At 37.0% G+C, this 12,315-nt stretch overlaps 1 protein-coding gene across 1 annotated transcript in view; it reads right to left on the reverse strand.

Moving 5' to 3' along the window:
- Positions 1 to 252: 252 nt before the first annotated feature.
- ZC3H15 (zinc finger CCCH-type containing 15) overlaps positions 253 to 12,315 on the reverse strand; it is a 21,449-nt gene continuing 9,386 nt past the window's right edge. The window contains exons 6-15 of the mRNA XM_008630537.2: positions 12,257 to 12,313; positions 10,206 to 10,307; positions 7,466 to 7,577; positions 5,796 to 5,948; positions 3,960 to 4,051; positions 2,754 to 2,936; positions 1,949 to 2,095; positions 1,641 to 1,745; positions 1,280 to 1,406; positions 253 to 1,051 (exon numbers count right to left, since the gene is read on the reverse strand). Of these exons, the coding sequence (XP_008628759.1) occupies positions 858 to 1,051; positions 1,280 to 1,406; positions 1,641 to 1,745; positions 1,949 to 2,095; positions 2,754 to 2,936; positions 3,960 to 4,051; positions 5,796 to 5,948; positions 7,466 to 7,577; positions 10,206 to 10,307; positions 12,257 to 12,313 (1,272 nt within the window). The 3' untranslated portion in view covers positions 253 to 857. The remainder of the gene's footprint in view (positions 1,052 to 1,279; positions 1,407 to 1,640; positions 1,746 to 1,948; positions 2,096 to 2,753; positions 2,937 to 3,959; positions 4,052 to 5,795; positions 5,949 to 7,465; positions 7,578 to 10,205; positions 10,308 to 12,256; positions 12,314 to 12,315) is intronic.

Genomic DNA, 12,315 nt, shown 5'->3' on the forward strand with positions numbered 1-12,315 from the left:
AGGAATTACATCAATTAATGGGTGGGCAGGGAATAAGAACAGCAAGGGAGAAAAGCTGGCTGCTGAATTCTATACTGCATCAAGAGTAGACAAAAAAATTGTAATTGCAGGTATCCCAAATTTAACTGAAGCCAACATCATCTCTTCTGTATCAAGACTGCAGAGAAAAACATTTACCACTCTATTAGAAAATCCAGTTCTTAACAATTTGGTATGATATCCTAACTTAGCAGAGAAAAATCAACACAGGTATTTTAAAGTTGATAATTTTTATTTACAGATTTATTGGCAAAAGGTGGTGGGAAAGTTTAAAACACTTTAAACAGAGGGCACTGTACTGTATTGTATGAAGTATCAGTTCACAATCTTCAGTATCCAGCTGATCAAATAAAGCTAATCACCACTTTAAGAAGCATAATCTGCATCAGCTCCATTAGAGTACCCTGCCTAAAAACCACTTCAGGCAGTTTCTAAATCAACACAATCACTAATAAAATGCAGTTTTTGTGAAGAATGTATATATACTTGGATTTTTGTATTGTACCTGATGTCAAACTGCCCACTTCCATACTGGCAAAGCAGTTACACTTCCTACTTTTAGTTGAAAGTTATAATCTCACTGTCTGCAAATTCAGCTGCCGGGTAATTCTGAACTACTCTGAACGTTTTACTGTGAGCATAGTCAAGACTGGAGTAGATGAGATTGAAGGGAAACATTCCTGGTATATAACGTGCCCATCATGTTCAGCTGCATAACCATAAACATCTTGTTTAAGAATTCTATTCAAAAAGGAGAAAAAATGTAGTCAGTTTTCACTTTGCCACATAGGTTTAATTCCTCACTGGACCTTCTTAGTTCATTCTTCTAAATCAAGAGTGTTTAGTTCTTCTTCTAGTTCATCCAAGTCCTCTCCAGTAAAGAGATTTTCATCAACTGGAACTGCATCAATTACTCCATTTTCCAATTCCCCATCTCCATCATTATCTTCATCTAAGTCATTTTGCTCGCTGTTGTTTATATCACCACCAGAAGCTTCACTTAATTTATTATCTGAAAATAAACATAATTCTTAGGCATTTCAGTGTCACAAGTTTCTTAATCAACTGAATCAACTGAATTCACAATCCTACTAAACATGCTTTCAAATTTTGAAATTATGAAGAAGCTACTTTATTTGAAATTCATGCAGACTTACATCGGCCAAAATGTATGCACCTGGTTAATATGCAGGTCCGGATAATCAATTATGAAAACAGGTTGGGAAAAAAAATAACTTACCATCTTTTTCTACTGAAGTGTATGTGCTGAATCGCTCTGGACTAGCGACTGTAATACCAGTCTCCTCTACTGCCTTGGGGACATACAGGTTCAAATCTACATCATTTATGCACACAGGGTCTTCCATCTGGAAAATAAACCAAGATGCTCTGCATGAATTACTTTTCCATAAAAATCCTCACTTCTGCAATATTTCTACAACATTTCTCACCTTCAACAGAAACCTTCTGAAAAAATATACTCTGTGGCAGTATTAAATTAAGAATCAAGCTTACTAATTTCATTGTAAGGGCTCTCAAATTGAAATTTTTCAAACCTGAATGCAATTGAAATATTCCTTGCTTTAATCCTGTTTTTTTACCTCATCATCATCTCCTGCTCCTTGAACATAATGGGTGTCATCTGCTTCTTCATCATCTGCATCAACCAGCTCTGGCCGGAACTCAAATACTTCACGTCCACTAATCTATCCACAGTAAAAGAAACATTCAGTTATCACATCATGGAATTGATACTGCTTACAAAAAACCCCAAACAAACAAACCACAAAAAAGCAAGGAAAAGAAAATGACACACAAAAATAAGCAAAGCAATTTCAGGGCAGCTACCTTATCACAGAACTTTATTTACTTGCTCTTCTTACATTAAGAATTGGACAGCAAAACTTACCACCAATGCTTTGCCTGCTTTAAAATCTGCTTTTCTCCTCTCCATGTCTTGCTCAGCCTTATCAATTTTTTCTTGTCTTTTTCTTCTCTTCCATGCAATAAAACACTCTAGAGTAATTTTGGTAACATTTGGTCCTAAGGCAGCACGCTGTCAAGGAGAGAGTGTGATTAATGCTAGGAACTCTTTCAAAAGGCTACAACATATTGGACATTTAATTATTCCAGAAACTAATCGAAAACATTTCTTTCCAATTCCCTCTTGACTCTTACACTGTTAAACATGCATCATCATCTTAACGATTTCCCAGTTAGTGAGATGAGGTGGTATAAAAATTAATAGGAGAAGTGGAGGAGGAAATAAATGAAAGAATTCGGTTCTGCTCAAATTGACACTGCCAAGCAATGGTGACAGAAGCAGAGCAGCAACACCTTCAGAAGGCCTTGTGCTCTTGGTGTTGCTTCCTCATTAGAGACATAAGGGAGAACTAAGGAGACAGTGAGCAGGGGATAAGAAAAGCCACAAAAGCAGTTGTAATGGATAAATGAGAAATAGCAGTCAAAAAATAGAAGCCTCCTAAAAAAGGGTAAGCAACAGCTGCACTAAGTATGCAGCTGTAGTTAATTCTATTCACTAGGTAATAGTTCCTAAACAAAAACATGAATCAATGCTACGTATCCTTCGCCCTAGCTCATACAGCTCTAAAAACATCGAATAGTTTTTTATCATAAATTAGCAAATTTTTTATGTGTCTCTTCAGAGTAACGAAAACAACTACCACCAAAAGGTACCTGTCTGACAACTTTACCTCTTTTTCTATTAGATCTTCTAATGAAATTTCATCTTGCTTTTCTTCCTTCTTTTTGTCTTTTTTTAATACAAAGCCTGGAGGGAGAGCATGGCGATACATGCAGTTGTCTCCTCCACCTGGACAGACCCAAAACCATCCGTATTTGTTGTTTTCAATAGCATCAAGGAAGTATTTGCAGACCTGTATAAAAACAATGGTTGTTAGCACCATGTTCTCTTTCCATTCCCAGCATCTTACACTCCATGTCAGAAGTTCAGTAAGTCCAAGTCAGTTGTGCTCAAAACAGAAGGAACATGTGAAATGCATTACTACTAAGAACAGTAGACGAAGAAGCGCAACCATCTAAAACTGATGCAGTCAACAGCTTTTTCTCCCACAATATGATCCCAATTAAAAAAGACAAGATGAGAGAAGACTGGAAACTGTGTACTCCTCATCAGCACTTCTCTTTCTGCTCACCAACATTGGTGCAGTTTTAAACAAAATAAATTGCATCTGCTTCACATGTTAAACCTTCCAGCTCTGGATCCTGAGGTAAAGATGCCATTCTGAGACCTTTAATAAGCAATTAATAGTTTGTTTTTAGCCACAGCAATGTTTAACTTCTGCAAATTTAGGCAGTATCAATAGACTTTTTACTTACTTGGTATTGAAAATGAGGTGAAACAGTCCCAAAGAAAGAAAAAGGGATTAACCCATTATGCCGTTTAGTGCAAACCTAAAAAATCTTGTTGAACTTAGAGCCCAGGAATTACAAATTACTCTCAATTCGTAAATTCCAACTTAAAGGAGAAAATTTAAAAACTTGTAATGCTTGTATGTCACCCAGTACATAAACAAGTCAATATATATGGCAATAACAGACTTCACTAATCACAATACTTGGATCTTCTAGGCAATTAGGATGCATTAGATACACTACTGAATCCTTTATCACTTCACCTACTATCCATTTGTAATGTACATAATAAAACACTTTATGGACTGAAAAGAGCTGTTGGGCTGTGATTTTCTTTGTGGTTTTTAAAATTTTTCCATATATTACTAGAAATACTATCAGTCCAGCTGTCTACTCAGAGTATTATTATTATAATATTCCATTCCAGATTTTTACATAATGATCAACACATCTAATGCCAGACTGCACTTAATTCCTTCTAGTACAGTGCAATTAAAAAAAAAAAAAAAAAAAAAAAGACATACTATTTGGGTTTTGGGTTTTTTCTTTTCCGCCTCACCATGCTTCTTGTTCACCACTTCTTCCAGCTTCTTCTCATCCCAGTTGTCCATTGTATCTAGAAAAAGACAACAGATGGTTTCACAAAAATATTCCAAATACTAAACATTGCCAGCAAGCTGCTTTTCTGCCCAGTAACAGTTTTAATACGCAATTCTTATATTTTAAGTAGCTTATACAATGCAAAATAAATTCAGGTTTTTAAAATAATGTTTTCAAACTCTCCCATGCCACTCAAGAGTAAATTACCTCAAAAGCCCTAGAAATTTTAATTTTGAAATGCATAGAGTGTGTTTCAATTAAACACTCAATAATGTGTCATTCCATCTGTAAAGTACTGAGTGTGGACAAGGGAAAAGAAGAAAAACAAGACAACTGAATAAAAGAGAAGGTTGGAGGGTTAACATCCAGAAATACAGATAATCTAACTTGAGGATTGAAAGAGATAATACCAAACTATCTGTGTTAAAGTTAAAAGAAAGTTCCATCAAAAGAAGCAAATCACCAATTGTAGGAACCCAGAGTGCCGAGAATATTTCTCTGCCTGTTTTTAAGGTTTTTTACCCCCCTGAACAACACTGTTTTAACCTCCAACCTTGGAAAAAATTACCAACTATCAGACAAGAACTAGAAAATACAGTGGTGTGAATTAGGTGATAGACTACTATATAAGATTGTCACAGGGTGAAAAATTTAGGTTTTGGGCTTCTCTTTGTAGTAAATAGATAAGAGTAAAAAATATCAAAATGGAGGATTCTTGTTGTTCTCTAAACCTTCTTCTCCTTCTTCTACTACTCCATGTTCTGCAGTAAAAGTAGTTTGGGATGACTGGATAGAGAACTCCACAGTTCCTGCCCGTGTTACTGAATAATTGGTAAGAAAGTGAAAATAATATATGTTTTTAGTAACTATTGGTTAAATTATCTTTAAAAGGCTGCATAAATCTTGATAATTAGACTTCTTTCCTGCTTTCTGTGCTCTGTGCTGTACCTGGGTCACGCTGGTGGCTCTGTTCCTCTGATAAGACTTAATAAACAACTATCCGGCAGCATTGAAACTCCAGGAAAAGTCTCTGTTTATCTTTGAAACTCCTTGCAAGCACTTTTAGAAAATTCTCTCCCATCAGGAGGGATTTGATTTATGGCATGGTTCAGTGTCAACCAACGACAGTAATAGCAGTGAATCTGTGGGATCCCATCATATACATTTAGGATGACAGAGGCTAAAATTCAAATAAAGACTGAGACATGAGGAAATGTGAAAAAACCAAGTTCTATAAAATCTCTAATCCCTGCTAAATAAAAATAAAATCCAGAGTACTTAGCTGACAAGTCATTTGGGGAGAGAAAGTCACAGAAAAAACACTCCCAAGTATCTCTAATTTTGGAACTGTGCACATTTGGCCAAACACTAGTAGCAGTTCTGGAAGGCAACTCTGGTTGCTCATTACACTTCCTCCTTTTGCCCTTCTACAGAACTTAGGAGGGAAACAGCAACTCTAAGAAAGGTCAAGTACTGTTCAACCTGCGACTTGTATGACATAATACATGACATTGCACAACTGAAAAACCACCATTCAGTATCAGCAGGTCATACTTCTTTTTCTAGGTAAGGTCTGAAGAACACTTGAGAGCACACTTGGAAAAAGTTTCAGTGTTGCTCAGAACTTTGAATGTAGGGGGATGGGTTGCCTTACTCACTGTTCTTCAGGATCATAACCACAATAACAGAAGACTCTTAATCTTAAAATTCCAGTTTCAGAATCAGAATAGCTTAGTAGTAACTTTCTACAATTATTATACCTTTTTCAAGGTCTTCATCTCTTGCATCAATGTAGACACTCCGTTTTTCACACTTCCTTTCCAATGACAAATCATGAGAAAACTTGCACTTGTCTCCTTTAGTGCACTGTCCTTGCTTGAAGAAAGCACAAACTACAGATTTGGGGTCAGCGCCTGAGTGAAGAAAGTTTTTATATTTTAATACTACTTTTAAGCAAAAATTATATTCTAGAAATTCTGGGAACAATATCGAGGCTATGTAGAGAATGAAAATAGGTTTTTAAAATAAGTTATTTAAAGTGTTCATGATAAGTATATAATTCATGTCCTGAACATGCCAAATTTACTTTTATTGCATGGTATTTACACTAAGTATCAGAGGTGCCACTAAACTTTTTAAAGAAATATGGTATGCCTGTGAAAATTATTAATTCGTGTATTACAATACGTAAGAGAGATCATTCTGTGCAACTTCTTTCCTATACATGAAGCTATTCTTGCATGTAGTACACAATACAGCATCTTCTGGATGTCAGCCATTCCCCAATTGATCAACAACACACTACAATAAATTACAATAATTTAACCCACACTCACTCAAACCACTTTCTTCTTTTAATAACAGGAAGAAAATGGCTGACCAGAGCAAATAAGCAACTGTTGTTCTAGTATGAACTATCCAACCATCCTAACTACAGTTTAAGTAAAAATCATCCCACTAAAGAATTATTTGACCATTAGGAGGTCATTATAAAAAAAGCAATGAAAGAAGCAGGTGTATTTACGAGACATGACTAATTCAGAAATACTTTACTTGTAATATTAATTAAGTTCTCGTGTAAGATTTTAAGCTAGAGTTTTTCACATGATGCTTCACTTTTGGTTTGACTCAAAGTGATTTCAATATGTACAGCAACACCTGTTTAAAATGTAATCTAAAAACCTGGGCAATATTAGTTTTCTGAAATAACTCAAAGTCAAAAGCTACTTGATTTAGAGAAAACTGATACAGAAAGCTGCAGATCACAGAGAAAAGTATCCTTTGTTGCTCGTCAGTAACACAATGAGTAAATATAAGGTTTGCTTCAAATATATGGAAATCACACTTTTTTTTGTCAAAAATCATTGCACATAAGCTCCAGTAGATTGGTAAATAAAAACTTGGTAACATCACAAAATTTGTGTGTTCAATAACCAAAGTCAAGAGAGACCAAAACACGATGCTACTGCTAATTATGTGGTCAGATACAAGTAACTGGAAAGTATTCACTGTTCTGATTTGAGTACTAGTCTTCTTTAAGACAATAGTTATGATCTTTTATTCTTTCTTTGGATGTCCACACTTCCCTGGGGACACAGGCTGTTTTAAACAAATACCATCACACACACACGAAAATCATGCCAACACATCCAGAAGCATCTAATTGATGAATCAGAACACAGCCAATATCTTCAGCTGTGCTGACAACATCAATGTAGCTTTTGATATTCTTATGACCTACTGACCCCAGAGGACTTCCCAAAAAAAAAAGCCAAATCATGACTAACAAAATACTTGGCACACCAGATTGAGAAGGAAATAGTCACATCTATCCCATTAAAATATCAACTGGTGTTTTTGAAGGGCTATTTTACCTCAAGTAGCTATACAAATAAGAGAACGCAAATGAAGATAAATCAGTTAGTCATACCTTTGCTTATTTTCTGTGCAGCAACCACAGGCTTGAAAAGCTCATTTAATTCTTGTAATTCCTTTTTCTTATCTTCTTTCTTTAATTTCTTCTCACTTTCTGATTGAGCAGCCTATAATGACCCCAAATTAAAAGTTATAAATATAAAATCAGAATGCCAGGACTTACTTCACACAAACTGCACGTTAAAATAGCCAATCACTCGAAATTAGTTTATGAGGGCAGGAAGGAATCAACCTGTGATGCCTGGAAGGCTCAGAATTGTTGCTGTTGTGTGTGCAGCTGCTGCCCTTTACTGGCACTGACCTGTCCTACAGGAGGGACTGCAAATCTGCCAGAGGAGAGGCGCTGGCAGATACCTGAGTGCCACAGTGACCCCTACTGCACCTTTACAGGTAGGAAAGCCAACGAGAGGCATTGAAACCACTCGAGTTTTGCAGTGCAACTACTCAGTGCAGCTACTTCCAGATCTGCACAAGAAAAAGCCTCTTGTCTTGAGTCCCCTACATGCTGTGATTTGCTCTTTTTTCTCATCTATACAGGCAGCCATTGCAGGAAATCTATCCATGTAAGTTGGTAGTGCTTTTAGAACATTATTTCAACTTGGAACTCAACATATGAATGTTTCATTGCTTAACTAGGGCTCAAAGACTGGAAGAGAAAAAAAAAACCTGACTCTGCCTCACCCTTTTTCAGATAAGCCAGAGCAGTTGTGTATCCATACCAAAGTGGGATGAAAAACATGAAAGAGGACATGGGAGAAACATTCTTAGATCAGATATGAAAGGAGGTTTTAGCAAGGTGGGGGTCCATCTCTTTTTCAAGGTAACAAGTGACAGGATAAGAGGGAATGGTCTCAAGTTACCCCAGACAATGTTTAGATGAGATTTTAGGAAAAATTTCATCACTGAAAGGGTGGGTCAAATATTGGTGGACTTGCCATCCCTGCAAGAGTTCAAAAATGTGTAGATGGGGCACTTGGGAACATAGTTTAGTGGTGAACAGGCAGTGCTGGGTTAATGGCTGGCCTCAAAGATCTTAGAGGTCTTCTCTACCCTTATGGATTCTGTGTTTATTTGACTCTTACCCTTATGGGAAGCTAGTGAGACTAACATCACAAACAAGTATGTGGGGTACTATTTTCTAAAATACAGTGTAATATTAAAAAAGGAGCTTTGTTCTTATGGTGAGTTTGGAAAAAACACACCAAATTGTTTTAGAAAGGAATTAGCAGCTCGGCTAGTTTTTATACTAAAAGTTCACAAATGATATTTTAAATAACATGCAGACTCACATACGTCAACTACATAAAGTAGTACTTTAAGAATGCTTATGTTTCACACCTCTAAAAGGTTGAAGATGAAGCTTGTCTTAAAAAAACCCCAACAAACCAACAATAAACAAACAAAACCCCCCAAAATCAAAGAAACAAAAAAACCCAAAGAAACAATAACAAATCAAAAAAAGGAGCAAAACAAAAAAACACACACCACCAAAACCAAAACTTTGACAGCATTTCCATTTTCATCTCATGACACAAGGAAAATTGTTTCAAAAACTTCTTTCTTGGGGACAATCCTAACTGAAAGCTATTTTGTAAGGTTAGAGAGGTATAATCAGGTTTAAACATTTGGTCCTGACATCCAACAGTCAATAGCTACCAGCATTTGAGAAATAACATTATTTTAGGCTGGCTATTTTACACATTGATATTTGTATACATGCCACAGATCCAGGGATTTCATACACAAATTTCAGAACTGTTTGAGTAACACCAATGTTCCTGAAGTGACATCAAAGAATCTTTTCCACAACAAAAAATTATTAGATCTAATGACCCAAATATCAACTTTACTTTCAAGTTGGGCTTGTCAAGCTAGTTCATCCTTCTTATGCAAGGAATGTATCATGACATCATGAATTGAGCTAACGCAAGTGTAATTATTTACAGGCTTATTCATAGAACAGAAAGCTGTGTAAAAATTTTACAGCTAGCTTTCTTAGCACTTTAGGAATAATAGACTTGGATCATTTCCATTAAATCCATGCTTTCTGATTAAGTATAATGGAAACACTAGATCTCATTTTATTTCATCATATGGAAGAGCCAAGTTGCAGAGAGCGGCTCAAAATTTCAGGTTTTTTGACCAAAGAGTTCACCAAATTGATGGAGACTTGACAGACTTGTGTCCACTTAAAATTGTAATACTTCTGTAAGTAGAAGAATGAGAATATATAGGTTTACACTTTTATCTTCTTTCAATTCCAGTTTTAGTAACAACTATTGTTAATTTTAATTGCTCACTGTTTCTCAAATAAGGTAGGAATTAAAGAGAAAAAAGAGAAAGAAGGTGCAACTGTACTTTGCTGACAGCCAGTATCTATAATTTAATTTCAGGTATACCTTAAACTTACCTATGCTACTATCAGAATACTATTGAGACAAACGCTTACCCTGACTAGTTGAGTTTGGATAAGATGCAGTTGTTTTTTCACAACAAAAGCCAACCAAACAACAAACTAAAAACCACAAACCCCCATACTCTCTGTACTACCTTAGCACAGGCACATAATTTACAGCTAGACAAGCTTTGCAAGACAATTTTTAGTTAGATCTGTGCCAGTCACAGGAGGCAAGGAACAGCTCAATTTTCTTCTCCTTCAGTACATGACCATCTGTATGTACAGTGAAAGATGATTTGACTATGCAGCAGGAAAACATTCCACAATAAATGCTTACCTGACGTGGATTCTGTTGACCAAACTTAACCTGGTGAGTCACAGCCTTGATAAATTTCTGCTGCTTTGCACCTTTTTTATTCTTTAGGCCAAATGTTTTGTCCTAAACCAAGAGACAAACACAGCCATATTAATTAAAAAAAAACCAACAACAAACCACCAAAACAGCAAAACGCCCACCCTTGCCACTCCTCTTAGGCTTTCAGTAAAGCACAGATTATTTCCTCTAGCAACACAAGCAATCCAACAAACAGCATGGACAAAATTTAGATTCCTCATATCATCTTCAGGAGTGGCTTTTCACCAGAACCTCCTAAATGCAGCCCTTGTGTAAGCCCTTGTTCTTATCACCAGACCTCCTCGTGCCCCAGTATCAGTGTGAGCATGTACACACAGTGTTCTTAGGCCTCTCAAGGCAACAGGACAAGATGGTTTTGGAGACTATCCAAGGAACATCTGACAAAAACAGGACAACTGATTAGCCATAACTACTGCTGGTTTCTCTTCTATCTACCTGAAATCACTTATTACTTTTATCTTCAACCATTCAGATAGAAATGTGATGTATCTTATACAGATGACTATTGCAACATGTGACATATTACTTCTTATTTTCAAGTATTGGAAGCTTTTCCTTTTCTAACTGCACTAATATGAAGTTAAGTCTTTACCATACAGTAAGTCTGGACAGGTGTCACTATTTCCTGAACTCCACTGCCAGAAGTTTCTGTTTACTGCCTAAACCAATTCTTCCTCTAGATCTTCAGCTTTATTGTTAAGGTAAAATTTCTATACCAAATCTACGAAAAATTTCTCACCAAAAAAAAAAAAAATACAGCTCACTTTCACATGAGTACCTGAGGCAGAAATTATTTTTTGTAACTGAAATACCCGCATTAAAAATTTATCCATGCCTTTGATTTGATACCAACATTTTCTTCCTTCCAGGAAAAAGTAACAGATGTTCATCCAGTGATCTCAGTTCAAATATGGTTTTGAAAGCCCTAACAATCCAAAAGTATATTATAAAATAATTACAAAATAAACAGCTCCAAGTTTCCAGACTCATGCCGTTTTCACTTACATGTCCCCTATGAACAGCAGCTTTTCTGTTAGTTGGTGCTAAATGGAGAAGTCAAAACAAGTAGTTGGGAAAGAAAATCTATCATTTATACACTTGATTTTCACTGTAAATACAGCAAGGGAAATATAATCCCTGTGTATTTGATTTATGTAATAAATTATTGTTAACAATCAGTACAAGCTTTTCCTGTTTCAGCTACATGTCTTTGTAATAAAAAGCAGAATTTTGCTGGGGCAGCTGCATTCAGCAAGAACCTCAGCAACTCCAATGCCAGAACACAAGACCAACTATCTAACCTGACCATTCCAAAAAACACAGAAACAACGTTCTGCAGCCTCAGATTTAAAAGAACACTCACATTACACAGGTATTTCACCTGTGTAATGAGCAGCATCTCTCATGCCAATAAATTCAGGCAAATATTTAAATTTCTGTAACTACTCTGCTTGGACTCTCAGCATAAATTTACACACACAGCATACACAAACACCCATACCCTTTTAGCGGGTTTTTTTTTTTTTTTTCCAATCTGGTCAACGGGTCAAATTGCAACAAAACCCACTGCAAATCTGAGTGAGGAACCAGCCAATCATTAAGGTGTGAAGGGATCTCTGGGGATCATTTGGTCCTGCTCCCAAAAGCACAAACCTACACCCCAGCGAGCCGGACTCTGGGAACACACGGACACACAGGGCACCAGGATGAGTATGAGAAATGGGCGAGGAAAAAAGACAGCAGAGCAGTGCTGTCAGATCATGGTCAGCCCCAGCACAGCTCGGGCCTGGCAATGTCCCGGCTGAACACCTAAAGCTGGGCCCAAGCAGCGCAGCGAATCCGGTGCCTCCCCGGGAACAGAGACGTTTCAGCTCTGTGATCCTTCCCTCGGCCGCTCCAGCCGGGAAGCAGCAGGGAGCGGCAGGGCCCAGCGAGAGGCCGCGGCGGGAGATCGGCGGCCTGGGCCTCCTCACCTGGATGATCTTCTCCTTCTTCTTCTGGTCCGCCTTCTTGCTGCCCCCCGCCGGCTGCT

This window comes from Corvus brachyrhynchos, unplaced genomic scaffold, assembly GCF_000691975.1.
Source record: "Corvus brachyrhynchos isolate BGI_N302 unplaced genomic scaffold, ASM69197v1 scaffold370, whole genome shotgun sequence".
NCBI classification, from domain to species: domain Eukaryota; kingdom Metazoa; phylum Chordata; class Aves; order Passeriformes; family Corvidae; genus Corvus; species Corvus brachyrhynchos.